This window comes from Leptonychotes weddellii, chromosome 2, assembly GCF_054177405.1.
Source record: "Leptonychotes weddellii isolate Sample4059 chromosome 2, ASM5417740v2, whole genome shotgun sequence".
Lineage (NCBI taxonomy): Eukaryota > Metazoa > Chordata > Mammalia > Carnivora > Phocidae > Leptonychotes > Leptonychotes weddellii.
In genome coordinates, this window is record NC_138370.1 from 113,350,808 (window position 1) to 113,365,960 (window position 15,153).

Genomic DNA, 15,153 nt, shown 5'->3' on the forward strand with positions numbered 1-15,153 from the left:
TTCTTTCATTTGGAGGATATTCCTTTCTCCTCATTTTGTTTGACTTGCTGTATTTCTATGAATTAGGCAGAATAGCAGCTTCTCCAAGACTTGAAGGAATGGCCTTGTGTATGGTCATCCCATGCCTGTTGACTTTGGTTAGCTGGCTAGAGCTGTAACAGGTTCAGGCCAGGGGCCCTAAGGCACTCAGCACTGGGGCAGTCCTGGTGGGATGGCTAGAGCTGAAGTGGGTATGGGGGTACTGGGGGAGGAGGCTCTCAGGGCACTCTGCACAGGGCGCAACCAGAGCCAAAGTGGATAAAGGCTTATGCAAAGGGCTCCCAGGGTAATCCACACTGGGAGTACTTAGATGTGTGATAACTGGAACTGTGGTGTGCCAGGCTGGGAGGTCTTGGGGCACTCCTTCCCCGGGGTTCTGGCAAGACAACTTGAGCCAAAGTAGGTGTGGGACTGGAGTGTTCTGGGATGCTTTGCACCTTGGTGAGACAGCTGTAGCTATGGTGGGTGGTGTTCAGGGGTGTCCCAGCTATGCTGTACTGGGGCCACCTTGTGCAGTCTCCTTTAGGGGATGGCCCAGATCTTGCTTCCAGCTGCACTATCAAGGTGGAGGGGAGATGTAAACTATAGTATTCACCTGCCTCTCAGACCCAAGTGCATTCTGCAGCTCCCCAACTGTTTGGTAGAGCTCTAAGTGCTGGATCCTTTATATTCCAGTTGCTCTTTAAACCATGTTTTGTTTTTTTTTTCTGTGCCCCAGGGTGGTTAGGGCTGGTGTGGTCTAGGGGCCCAGGGCCTGCTGAGGGCAGTGGGATGCTTAAGGCACCCAGACTCTGCCGCTTTCTGTGCTGTCAAGGTGGAGGGGGAACAAAAACAGTGGTTCTCACCAGCTTCTCCAACATCCCACTGGTGAAGAGTTAGTTTCTTTATATTCTAGTTGCCCTTTTAAGCCATTAAGTTTTTCTGTCCCCCAGGACAGACAAATCTGCTCACAGTCCCTTAGTCTCCCTCCCCCCACTGCAGTTCACAGCATTGGGATTGGGGTTCTTGTTACCATGTCTCCTGCCATTGTCTATGTGGTCCCTCCAACCCTTGTTGTACAGGATTGTTCAGTCAGCCCTCAGTTGTTTTTCAGGAGGAACCGCTCTACAGATCGGTATAGACTTGGTGTGTCCATGGAGGAGGTGAGTTGAGGGTCTTCCTGTGCTACCATTTTAGATCCTCCTTCCATGCACTCTTCTGCTTCTACTGCTGCCACTCTCACTGCTCTCAGAATGGAAAGGACTAATTCCTCCAAATGTACCCCCATCTGGTTTTCTTCTTAAACCGAATTAAGTCCTATCACTCCCTTCTACCCTCACTCCAAAGTTCTGAACATTTTGACAAATCTTGCTTGGCTACCAACTCAAGTTCCATTGCTTAGCCTGGTTCCTCAACCCCAAAGCTACCTTCTCCCTACCTGCCCCCCCCCATCTTATTTACCATTATTCTATTTCCTCTGATGCTCTCTTCAAATTGTTCCTGGCCCTTCCCCTCCATGTGAAATGTCTTTTCACCCATCACAACCTTCAGAAATCCCATCCATCTGTCAGGCTACCTGTTCCCCCTACCTTGGATCCTGCCCCTGCTCTCTTCTCCATTTCCCTACTGCTTGGTCTTTCTTATTACTGGAACCAAATTTGACCTTATATTACTTGAGTAGATAATTCTACTGAAAGCAAGCTACCCATTCTGCAAATACAATAAGAAATAGTTTTAAGTTAAAACACCAAATTTATTGCATTATATTGAACTATATGCACACACATAGAAAATAAACATTTCATATAACTATATCTTTTTTAATCTTGTATTATAAAGACTGAAAAAACTACCAATTTAGCAATTGAAATAAGTTTTAAAAACAAAAAAAAAGCAAAAATCTACATCCTTCATTGAGATCTGATGCTGTATCACGGTTCATAAATACTTCATTTTATATAAATAAGTCTTTCCTCTAGTGACTAGGAATTTAAAATTAGGCTGACATGGATTCTTTGATCATGTAGAATTTTCTTATCCCATGATGAAGAAGGTTGAGCATGTCGTTATTTTTGATACATATATTTGCTCTAAACACAATCCCCCCTGAAATCCCACTGTAAACAAACATTTCAAATGCAATAAACAAAAGTCCCATAGTAAAGAATGTCCTTAAGTGTTAGCAATTAGGGAAAAGAAAAAAAAAATAGAAACTTTGCAATTTAAATAGAAATTAAAAAAATAGACTGCATGCATCCACTAGAAGAGGAAGGGAGCATTAAATCAGGTAACAATGGGATGAAGTGAGTTGAAGGTCTTCCCATGTCAATTGGATGGGAAGAGAGAAAGGGAAGGAGAGGAAGGAAAGAGAAAGAGGCAGAGGGCATAAATTGATAGGGAAAGAGAACAAGAAGTGTATTATTTCTACTTTCCTTGGAGAAGACACTCTTAAAAAAATTAATGCAACTTGCTCCAAAAGCGAGATAACCAAAGGAGTAGGAGTCTATCACCTCACCTTATTGCCGAAGGGACTTGGCTGAACAACAAAACAAAATTCGGCTCAGCTGCAATGCTAAGCTGCTCTGCACATCTTTAAGTAGGTCCAGGAATAGGCAGGGCCAAGGGGAGATTGCTACTCCCTTGATAACTTCTTTTTAAAGCAAGATGTGTTCATAAAGGCTCCCCTTAATTCTCCAGAGTTCAGCCAAAATAATGGACCCAGATTCAGCTTGCTATATTTGGGACTTTCTAAAGTAGTCCTTGCCTCCTCAGTCCTTAGAGTAGGGCTGCAACAAGCCAGGAGCATGTCCAAGTCTGCAGAGAGAGGAGCTGTCCTGCACGTGCACGTGAGAAAGGACGCATCAGTCAAAATCATTCTTGCAGAGGAATGAGGAGGACAGGAAGCACTGTGAGCAAACAGCAGGGCTGAGAGAGACATTTGGGAAATAAGAGGTTAAAAACCCACTGCCATTTTCTCCAGCAGAATGCAACATATTCACAAGTGCCAGGACCACTACTAGGTAATTTGGTTTAAAAACAAAAATGCCAATTTTTCACCCCCGTCCCCAACCCCTGATTTTTCAAAAAGGTTGCCTACTGCTCACAAGCCCAGAAACACATCAACCAGGTTCAGGATTCAAAAGTCCCAACCCACTTAGACAATAAAAAAATAGAACTCCCTTCCCCATGGTTTTCTGTATGGGCCTCCATGTGGACACTGAGGAAGGGAGGGAAATCTGGGGCACGCTGGGGCGCCTCAAGCCAAACTAAACCCTTCATAGTTGTCAAGGGCCTGGGTCAGCCGTGTGCTCAGGATCTCTTTGCTGCTGTATTTGGGGAGATCGAGAAGGTTGTAGCAAGTGTGGGCCACGGGCAGGTACTCCTCCCCGCTGGTTGTGGACTGGATGACGATCTGCAGGCTCGCCATGCCGTAGATGGGAATGCGGTCGCTGCCCGTCAGGAACACTGAGGAGAAAGGGAAAGGACATGACGAGCCAAGCCGCTGAGGAGCAGCACTCGGCAGCCCTCCACGGAAAGGAGGGGGAGGCGTGACACCCTGTGGCTCGCCTGAGAAGTACACTTTTATGTGCCATTATGTACTGCATGAATACTCATCTATGCTTGTTCTTATAAAGCAAAAGAGATTGCATTTCAAATCCTGGGGTGTTTTTTGTTGTTGTTGTTTTATATGGATAAAAATTCTGTTTTTTACTAGTTCATTTCAGACCCTGATTATACACGGACACAAACCACCCGTCCAAATGAAAGATGCCCTCAAATAAAAAATGGCCTCAATCAAATGTATGTCCTCATAAATGTTATGAGCTGTCACAAAATCAGAGAGGAAAAGAAGAGCTGACTTCAGGGGGAAGCCAGGAAGAAGACCATCATCTGTGGGACCTCAAGGTCTCCTCTGGCCAAGGGTCTAGTGTGTATACCCCTCCTGAGCTAGTGAATATCCACTTGGGATCTGTTTGTTCCTTTCCCTAATTTTCTTAAACCAAAAGAGCTGACCATGATGTTATGTTAGACATTTCACTCTTGTAACACACTGTGACTTGGCAAAAGAAAAAAAGAGAGAGCGACCAACACAGCCGTCTTTCCATGTTTTCTAGCACTACATAACCTCAGAGTTAAATTGCTGGAAATTACTACAAACAAATCATTGGTTAAGGAGCATTTTCAAAAAACCTATTACCTGAGGCTGTGGTATATAAACATTCTTGCCAATATCTGCAGAGTTACTAAAAATTTCCACAAGTCTAATGATCTCTGAACAGAAAAATGTCTTTCAAGGAAATCTCCATGACTATGCTCCTCTTGGTTGGTACAGCCCTACGAGTTCCCTTGACAAACCTTAACCTGTCATTTGACTTATATGCCACTGATTCTCAAGAGCCAATGGAACTAAGCAGAGGAGAAGCAGGGCTTTTTTAAAACATTCTTGTATAAGCCCGCCCCTCCCCCCACTTCTCTCATCCTCACTCTGTGGGAGCAGTAGAATCTGGGAGTACACCTTGCATTAATATTAATATATGCTCATGCTTTAAAGCAAAAGGGACTGCCTTTCAAATCATGTTGTTTTATTTTATACAGATAAAAATTTTATACTATTCACTGGCAAATTTCTGACCCTGATTAGATACAGACACAAAGACTAAAACTATTTTTGAAAGGCTGAACGTGTTCATGTAAACTAGGTTTCATTCTCCTTTCCAAGTGTATTACCCTTCTCAAATGTCACCTAGCCAGTCACAAAGGACCATATATTGTATGATTCCATTTATGTGAAATGTCCAAAATAGGCACATCCACAGAGCCAGAAAACAGATTGGTAAGTGGGGGTCGGGTGGGGTGAGAGGCTGGGAGGAAATGGGGAATGATTGCTAATGAGTTCAAGGTTTCTTCTTGAGGTGATGAACATGTTCTAAAAATTATTGATAGTATCACATTTCTGTGAATATACTAAAAACCACTGAATTATACATTTTAATTGGGTGAATTGTATGCTTTGTGGATCATATCTCAGTAAAGCTATTGTAAATCATATCTCCCCAGTTACATCTGTAGCGGACACTGTAAATTTTTCAAAAGCCTAGGGAGATAAGGGAAGTTAATCCATTTAGATTTTATCAACGTAATATTTTATCATACTCACATATAAAATAACTAATATTTCTAAAGCAATTGAAAATCAGTGAAATGCTTCTTTTCTTTCTTTCATGCAACACATCCTATCAGGCAACAAATACGGAAGTACGACCTATGTTTGCCTAAGATCTCATTAAGAAAAGAAGTGGAAATATATTCCCCTCACTTACTCTTTTTCATTTAAGAGTTGACCTTAACCTACGGGGTATATCATCCTCCACCATATGCAACACTAACATGTGGACAAACACCATGTTAACATGACTGATACTTACAGAGAAACTTCTTCTTCTTTTCCAATGGAAACTCATGAAATGTTTCCCAAAATAGTTTCACAGTGGGATGTGTGGCTGAGTAATCACCCTTGTAGATGGCAGTCTGCCCAAAAAAGACAAATAGAAAAAAAAACCTATCTTAGAGAAGAAGAATATTATAGAGGACATACATTTGTGCACCGTTTGCGGTTGAGAGTAAGAAATAACCAATGAGATAAGGAGGCCTCCAATTGCTCCTCAAGCACAGACCGCCTGGAAAGAGACCAGGCTCTGGGCCCACCCGGCCAGGCCATGGCTGCTTCCTCGGAGGGAAAGACAGTCCGGTCTCTACTCACCTCTTGCAGTTCCTGCCAGTTGTAGTTGCTGTTCCCCACCATCATAGCCCGTAGTTCGGAGGGCTGGAAGAGCTCAAGCACCTTGCCACCACAAACCTTTAGGAAGCCACTGGAGAAGGCTGTGTACCATTCGTGAACTGAGAGCTGGAAGACGTAATTCACGTAAGCATCCACGAACTCCTGCCTGCCAGAAGACCAAAGAAACAGAATACAGTCAGCCCCAAGTCTTGTAGAGGTTCTGGGTGTAGAGAGATGAAAAATGGGATTTCGTCAAATTCTCGCGCCAGGAGGCATCCCGGAGCCTATCAGCCAGCCCGAGGATTCCACCAGCGTTTCAGGTGATCTAGGGGCAGGGAAGACAGGCAGGAAGGGGAGGCGGCCAGGCACGTGGAACCATACTACTGACTTCATTTTACTTGAGGAGCTCCAGTTTTCATCTCGCTTACTGTTCTCCTTAAAATTTAGTTTGGAAAAAAATACAGACTTTTTCTGCTTAAAGAAAAAGTCTAAGATAACGATTCTAGGCTTCCTCCCTTCTCTTCAGAAACGAGTAAAGTTAAACCATGTGCTACTGGAATCCTCACCTATTCTAAAAGGTAATTTCATAACTCCTTTCTGGAAAGGACTGTCTTATACAATGGGCTCCATCTCATTAGTAATCAGTCAAATGCAAATTAAGACAGTGACTTCCTGCAAGTCTGACTCACAGCAAGCTGGTTTCCTGGGCTGCTTATTGTAGATAAGGGGCTGGCTTCCTGGGCAGGTGTCTGCAGGCTGCAGGTCAGAGTTCTATTTTTACATATGGTCTGGCCATTGTCTGTATGCATTCGGTCTCTCCCTAGCGCGAATGTCAACTGTGAACTGAGACGTAACATCTGGGAGAATAAGTTGCCAATACCTGGAAAAGCTGAAAATGTAAATACCCTTTAACTGAGCTACTCCCCTACCAGGGGAGTGGGCCCAGACAGGCTCTCACCTGAGTGCACAAGTACACAGATGTTCACTGCAGCATTTTCTTGTAATATAGAGAATGGAAGACACAAAACTGAATATCCATTAATATGAGAATGGACCAAAAGAAGATGGTACGATCATAAGACAGAAACCATAAAGCACATTATTTTAATGGAATTAACCAGGCCCATATTTATCAAAACGAACAGAATCTCAAGAACAATGTTTGAGTGAAACCCAAGTGTTTGATTGTTAAGTACACTATGATAGCATTTACATAAGTTGTTTTTCTACAGTTTTCTTTCCCTGCCATCAGTCCCATCTTGAATCAATTAACTGCATCATATGCAACCAAAGGACCAACTACTGACTGCTCAGTTAGTGCGGTATCATCATTCAGTGTTTTTTTTTTTTAACATTTATAACAATACTGTCTGTAAGGGGCAGTGGCCCTGCTACTTATATCTTGTGACCCTTGGGTAAGTTATTTAAGCTCTCTGTGCCTCAATCCCTTCATCTGTAAAATGGGAAAAATAAGAGTATATATAACCCATGGGACTATTACAAAAATTAAATGCGTAAATACATGTAAAGGTCTCAGAACCAGGGCTGCTTTGTAAATATTAGCAATTATTACTGAATGGTTTATGGCTATAAGACTTTGTTTATTATGAATGAAATTGTATATGTGGTGTAGGTAAGAAATGTGGGTTAATTTTTAAAAATAAAAGCATTAATTAATTGGTCTTAATATACACATTACAAAAGTATAAAATCAAGAAAGAACCGGCATCGAATTCATCAGTGTTTTGCCTGGGTGAGAGAGGAGGGTGGACGAGAGGGAAGGAAGTAAGAGGAGGCACAGGAATCTCGGTCATTGTTTTCTTTTATTACAAAACTGAAGCAAATACTGTTTACTTTGGTTCATACATACAAAGATGTCTGTCATTTTAGTCTGTACTTTTCTGTATTTTAAATTTTTTTCCTAAAAATTAAATAAATCTGACATTATGAAGACAGATCCTTTCTACTTATCCTTCACCATAATATCCTACTTCGTAAAACTCCCCTTGAACATCTTAGGTTTCCTCCAAGCAAACACTTCTTCCACGACCACCATCTCACCCCTAACTAACCAACAGGCAGTTGGACAGCGGAGAAGTGAAGCAGAAGGGATTCAAATGCAGGCTCCGCCATGTCCCCTGTGCTAACTACTAAGCCTTTCTTTTCTCATCTCTAAGATGGGGTAAATGTTGAGTGTTTTTTTTTTTTTAAGATTTTTATTTATTTATTTGACAGAGAGAGAGAGCGAGCGAGAGAGGGAACACAAGCAGGTGGAGTGGGAGAGGGAGAAGCAGGCTTCCGGCAGAGCAGGGAGCCCAATGTGGGGCTCGATCCCAGGACCCCGGGATCATGACCTGAGCCAAAGGCAGACGCTCAACGACTGAGCCACCCAGGTGCCCCAATGTTGAGTTTTTAAAATAAAAGCCACTAATACAGAAAGATTATTGTACATCTTAACCACAGATGCTGAAAGTTTCTTACACCGCATTCAGTGTACTACTTTCCTAAAACCCATTGGATAAAACGAAGAGGGTTTTCCTGGTACAACTGCCTAAGAGAAGCACCATCAGGATGATTTTTTACTGTAGACGGTGATGGTTAATTTTATGTGTGGACTTGGCTAGGCTACGGTAGCCAGTTACTTAGTCAAACACCAGTCAAGATGGCGCTGTGAAGGTATTTTTTATTTTTTATTTTTTTAAGATTTTATTTATTTATTTGAGGGAGAGAGAATGAGAGACAGAGAGCACATGAGAGGGGGAAGGGTCAGAGGGAGAAGCAGACTCCCTGCTGAGCAGGGAGCCCGCCCGATGCGGGACTCGATCCCGGGACTCCGGGATCATGACCTGAGCTGAAGGCAGTCGCTTAACCAACTGAGCCACCCAGGTGCCCAGTGAAGGTATTTTTTAGATAGGATTAATATTTGAATCCATAGACTCTGAGTAAAGCAGATTAGTCTTCATATTGTGGGTGGCCCTCACCCAATCAGTTAAGGGCCTTAAAAGCCTGAGGTCCTCCACATCCTCCAAAGAGGAAGGAATCTGGCCTCCAGACTGCAACATTCATTCCTGCCAGAATTTTCAGCCTGCCAGCCTGCCCTGAAGATTCCCAACTTGGCAGCCTCACAATCACGTGAGCAGTACCCAACGATTAGTATCTCTTTCTGTCTTTCTTTCTTTCTCTATATATGTATGTATATACACACATATATGTTGCCTTTGAGCTGGGCCATCAGTATTTTCCTGCCTCCAGACTGTAAGAGAAGCATCAGCCCTTCCCGAGTCTCAAGGCTGCTTGCCTTTGCACTAGAACTACAACCACTCTCCTGGGTCTGCAGCCTGCCGACTGCAGATCCTGGGCCTGGTCTGCTTGCATTTACGTACATAAGCACACGTGTGCGCACACGCACACACCACCTCCTACTAGTTCTGTCTTGCACATATACATCTCGAAGCCTAATACAGATTTTGGTACCAGAAAGCGGGATACTATAATAGCAACGACCTGTAAGTGTAGAATGACTGTGGAATTGGGTAACAGGTAGAGACTGTCAGAGTTCTGAGGCAGTTAATAGAAAAAGCCTATACTGCCTTGAAGAGACAGTTGATAGAAAAAGCCTATACTGCCTTGAAGAGACAGTTGATAGAAACAGCAAAGGAGATCCTGATGAAGGCTCCGAACGAAAAGAAGAGAGCTGTGGAGAAAGCTTGTGTTGTCAGAAAATAAACATACATCATAAACAGAATTTGGCAAGAAATATGAATATTAAAATGCTTCTGGTGAAGTCGCAGATGGAAATGGGGAACATGTTATTTATTGGAAATTAGAGGAAAGGAACTCTTGTTATAAAGTGGCAAAGAACTTGGCCAAATTGTGTTCTAGTGTTTTGGAGAACTTGTAAGTGATAAACTTGGATATTCAGCTCAGGAGATTTCCTAGCAAAGTACTGAAGGTGTGGTCTAGTTTCTTCATACTGCTCATAGTAAAATGAAAAAGGAAAGGGATAAATTGAAGGAGGAATTGTTAAGCGGAAAGGAATTAGAACTCCAAGGTTTGGAAAATTCTTAGCCTACCCAGATAACAACCCTCTGGAAACAGGGCCAAGGGTATGGCTGAAAAATTGTTTGCTGAAGAGATCAAGCACATGGATTCATGAATCCTATCAATCATCTCAGCAGAAGCTAGGAATAGAAATGTGGTTATCCAGGAAAGATCTGTGGAGAACCCTCTTGTCTAATGACTTGGACCCCCATGAATTGCCTGGAAAGCCAACAAAGTTTAAAAAAAAAAAAAAATTCAAGAATAGAAACACTGCCAGTTTGCACCAAAGAGGCAGAGCTGGACAAAACAAAGGGCGGCTATTGGATTTCTGGGATTCTACTGGTATGCAATGAGCCTACAGAACCAACTGGCTGTAAACAGGTGTTATCTTTTAAGACAAGGGAAAAATGGTCCCAAAGGCAAATCAGAGTCCAGTGAGCTTCTCTCTGCCACCACGGGCACAGGTTGAGGAACCAGGGCCAGTAACTTCCTGGCCCCGGAGTAGGGCCACCACCTCTGTGGGCCAGAGGACACAGCCTAGACCCAAAGAGGATTATTCTCCAAACCTCAAAATCCAGTGAAATTTTCCCTGCTAGGTCAAAGACTTGCTTGGGACCTATGACCTCTTTTCTCCTGATGTCTCCCTTTTACAGTGGAAATGTCCATCCTATGCCCATGCCCATGATCATATTTGGAAGCAGATAACTTGTCTGTCTTCACAGCGGTGGAAGAATTTTACCTCAGGATTAATCAAACTCTGAGTCTCACCCATACCTGATTCAGATGATATTTACAGGATATATTAGCCAAGGTTCTCCAGAGAAACAGAACCAGTAGGGTTATGTGTGTGTGGGGGGTGCACATACATGTATATAAATGTAGGCAGACAAGCCCCGATATCTGCAGTCAGCAAGCTGCAGACCCAGGAGAGCCATTGGTGTAGTTCTACTAGTGCAAAGGCAAACAGGCATGAGACTCAGGAAGGGCTGATGCTTCAGTCTGTAGACAGGAAAAAACTGATGTCCCAGCTCAAAGGCAGTCAGGCCGGAGGAGCACCTCTTACTCAGCCTTTTTGTTCTGTTCAGGCCTTCAACTGATGAGACCCACGCACATCAGGGACAGCAATCTGCTTTACTCAATTTCCCATTCAAATGTTAACCTCATCCAGAGACACCCTAACAGACATATGACCAAATATCTAACTACCCCATAACCCAGCCAAGTTGACACCTAAAATTAACCATCATGAATGAGACTTTGGACTTAGAGTTGATGCTGGAATGGGTTAAGACTTTGGGGGATGTTGGAATAGAGTGAATGTATTTTATAGGTGAAAAGGACATGACTTTTGGAGACTGGAGGATGGAGTGTTATGAGTTGGACTGTGTCCCCCTAAAATTCATATATTGAAGTTCTAACCCCCAGTGCCTCAGAAGGTGACCTTATTTAGATATAGGATCTTTACAGAGGTAATCAAGTTAAAATCAGATCATCAGGCTGAGCCCTAATCCAACATGACTGGTGTCCTTATAAGAAGGGAAAATTTGGACACAGAAACATGCACAGAGGGAAGACAATGGGAAGAGACAAAAGGAGAAGATGGCCATCTGCAAGCCAAGGAGAGAAGCCTCAGGAGGAATCAACCTTGCCAACACTTTGTTCTTAAACTGAGACAATAAATCATTAAGCCACTTAGTGTGTGGTACATTGTGATAGCAACCCTAGCAAACTCATACAGAGACTTTAATCTCTGTATGTCAATTAGTATTGCTCTAAACACATTCTTTTCTTTTATAATGATCATTAACAGTTATAAAGTGTATTAGGTGCTAGTCACAGCAATAAATTCTTAGATACACACTGTATCAGTGAATATTCAAAACTACCCTTTGAGTGAATGGTATGAGAATTATGTCCCAATAAAAATAAATACACACACTTTTTAAAACAACAGCTTTTTGAGATTGCAGAGATAAATTTTCAATTATTTTCCATTGTCAAAAATTCTCAAGTAAATTGTCATTATTCCAATTTCAGAACTAAATCCAAGACAAACAGCTAGTACATGGGCAGGGACAGAACTTGAAGCCAGATGTCTGAATGTGCTCCCAACCACCTCACCTAAGTGCCCTCCCTCTGCCCTGCCTTGATTCTTTCATTTCCAATGTGACAGCTACATGAGAAATTACAATATGCTGAGATCAAGGTTTCACAACATGATAGCTCATCTACATTATTCACAATTCTGTGTTACTGCAGCCTCAATTATATACTAGAGTCCATAAAGTCTGCAAAATGAGACATTTTAAATGAAGTGACATTTTAAAACACATAAATTTTAAAAAAGCAAGTACTATATCCATTGTCAATGGTTTTTAAAAGTCTGAATTCAAACTCTAGTAAGGGTCTTTAAAAAAGTTTGCTAAGCTGATGCAGAAATTAATATAGAAAGGTAAAGTAACTAGAAGAGCCAAAACAATTTTGAAAAAGAACAAAGTTAGAGAACTGAACATTACCTAATTTCATGACTTATTATAAAGTTACAGTTTTCAAGTGTAGTGTTGATGAAAGGAGAGACATATAAATCAATGCAAAAGAATCAAAAAGCCCAGAAATAACCCCACACAAATAAGGTCAATTAATTCTCAACAACTTTGCAATTCAACAGAGTGTTTTCAATAAACGGTGCTGGATCAACACAATACCATATGCAAAAGGTATATATCCATATACCTCACACCATTATAAAAGCTAACTCAATAAGGAACATGGTCTAAAACTTAAAGTTATAAAACTTCTAGAAGAAAACATAGCGTGCTCACTTTGGCAGCACACATACTAAAACCAGAATGATACAGAGCATATTAGCATGGCCCCTATGCAAGGATGACAGGGAAATTTGTGAAGCATTCCATATTTTTCTTTCAATAGTTACTCTGATTGTAAATGCACTAAATGCTCTAATCAAAAGACACAGGGTAAGAGACTGGATAAAAAAGCAAGACCCATTGATATTCTGTCTACAAGAGACTCATTTTATTTTTTTATTTTTTTTTAAAGATTTTATTTATTTATTTGAGAGAGAGAGAATGAGAGACAGAGAGCACGAGAGGGAAGAGGGTCAGAGGGAGAAGCAGACCCCCCGCCGAGCAGGGAGCCCGATGCGGGACTCGATCCCGGGACTCCAGGATCGTGACCTGAGCCGAAGGCAGTCGCTCAACCAACTGAGCCACCCAGGCGCCCTACAAGAGACTCATTTTAGACCCAAAGACACCTCCAGATTGAAATGAGGGGGTGGAGAACCATTTATCATGCTAATGGACATCAAAAGAAAGCTGGAGTAGCAATCCTTATATCAGACAAATTAGATTTTAAACCAAAGACTATAATAAGAGATGAAGAGGGATACTATATCATAATTAAAATCCAACAAGAAAATCTAACAATTGTAAATATTTATGCTCCTAACTTGGGAGCAGCCAATTATCTAAACCAATTAATAACAAAATTTTAAAACCACATTAATAGTAATAATAATAATACAATAATAATAGGGAATGTTTAACACCCCACTCACTGCAATGAACAGATCATCTAAGCATAAGATCAACAAAGAAACAAGAGCTTTGAATGACACACTGGACCAGATGGACTTCACAGATATATTCAGAGCATTCCATCCTGAAGCAACAGAAAACACATTCTTCTCGAGTGCACATGGAACATTCTCCAGAACAGATCACATATGGGTCACAAATCAAGTCTCAACTGGTACCAAAAGACTGGGATCATTCCCTGCATATTTTCAGACCACAATGCTTTGAAACTTGAACTCAATCACAGAGGAAAGTTGGAAGGAACTCAAATACTTGGAGGCTAAAGAGCATCCTACTAAAGAATGAATTGGTCAACCAAGAAATTAAAGAGGAATTTTAAAAATTCATAGAAACAAATGAAAATTAAAACACAACTGTTCAAAACCGTTGGGATGCAACAAAGGTGGTCTTAAGAGGAAAATACATAGCAATACAAGCCTTTCTCAAGAAAGAAGAAAAGTCTCAAATATACAATCCAACCAAACACCTAAAGGAGCTGGAGAAAGAACAGCAAATAAAGCCTAAACCATGCAGGAGATGAGAATTAATAAAGATTAGAGCAGAAATCAATGAAATAGAAACCAAAAGAACAGTAGAACAGATCAACAAAACTAGGAGCTGGTTCTTTGAAAGAACTAGTAAGACTGATAAACCCCTAGCCAGATTTATCAAAAAGAAAAGAGAAAGGACCCAAATAAATAAAATCATGAATGAAAAAGGAGAGCTCACAACCAACATCAAAGAAATACAAACAATTATAAGAACATATTATGAGCAACTATATGCCAACAAATTAGGCAATCTGGAAGAAATGGATGCATTCCTAGAGATGTATAAACTACCAAAATTGAAACAGGCAGAAATAGAAAACCTGAACAGACCCATAACCACTAAGGAAATTAAAGCAGTAATCAAAAATCTTCCAACAAACAAGAGCCTAGGGCCAGATGGCTTCCCAGAGGAATTCTACCAAACATTTAAAGAAGAATTAATACCTGTTCTCTGAAGCTGTTTCAAAAAATAGAAATGGAAGGAAAACTTTCAAACTTTTTCTATAAGGCCAGCATTACCTTCATCCCAAACCAGACAAAGACCCCACCAAAATGGAGAATTACAGAGCAATATCCCTGATGAACAAGGATGCAAAAAATCTCACCAAAATACTAGCCAGTAGGATCCAACAGCACATTAAAAAGATTATTCACCATGACCAAGTGGAATTTATTCCTGGGCTGCAAGGGTAGTTGACATTCACAAATCAATCAATGTGACACATCACATTAATAAAAGAAAGGACAAGAATCATATGATCCTGGGGTGCCTGGGTGGCTCAGTTGTTAAGACCTTCGGCTCAGGTCATGATCCCAGGGTCTTGGGATCAAGCTCTGCATCGGGCTCCCTGCTCAGAGGGAAGCCTGCTTCTCCCTCTCCCACTCCCCCTGCTTGTGTTCCCTCTCTCGCTGTGTCTCTCTCTGTCAAATAAATAAAATCTTTAAAAAAAGAACCATATGATCCTCTCAATAGATGCAGAAAAAGCATTTGACAAAGTACAGCACTCTTTTTTTTTTGCATTTTTTTATTCTTATGTTAATCTCCACACATTACATCATTAGTTTTAGATGTAGTGTTCCATGATTCATTGTTTGTGCATAACACCCAGTGCTCCATGCAGAATGTGCCGTCCTCAATACCCACCACCAGGCTAACCCATCCTCCCAC

General features: G+C 41.5%; 1 protein-coding gene and 2 non-coding genes across 4 annotated transcripts in view; 1 reads left to right on the forward strand and 2 right to left on the reverse strand.

The window, feature by feature from the left end:
- Window positions 1-1,750: 1,750 nt before the first annotated feature.
- HERC3 (HECT and RLD domain containing E3 ubiquitin protein ligase 3) overlaps window positions 1,751-15,153 on the reverse strand; it is a 110,990-nt gene continuing 97,587 nt past the window's right edge. For both annotated transcript variants that reach the window (XM_081812156.1, XM_081812155.1), the window contains 3 exons: window positions 5,780-5,963; window positions 5,445-5,547; window positions 1,751-3,483 (listed from right to left, as the gene is read on the reverse strand). In XM_081812156.1, the coding sequence (XP_081668282.1) occupies window positions 3,275-3,483; window positions 5,445-5,547; window positions 5,780-5,963 (496 nt within the window). In that variant the 3' untranslated portion in view covers window positions 1,751-3,274. The remainder of the gene's footprint in view (window positions 3,484-5,444; window positions 5,548-5,779; window positions 5,964-15,153) is intronic.
- Window positions 7,039-7,134, reverse strand: LOC115939555 (small nucleolar RNA SNORD21). Its single transcript, XR_004074351.1, has one exon. It is a non-coding gene; the product is annotated as a small nucleolar RNA SNORD21 (small nucleolar RNA).
- LOC115939551 (U6 spliceosomal RNA) lies at window positions 12,653-12,759 on the forward strand. Its single transcript, XR_004074346.1, has one exon. It is a non-coding gene; the product is annotated as a U6 spliceosomal RNA (small nuclear RNA).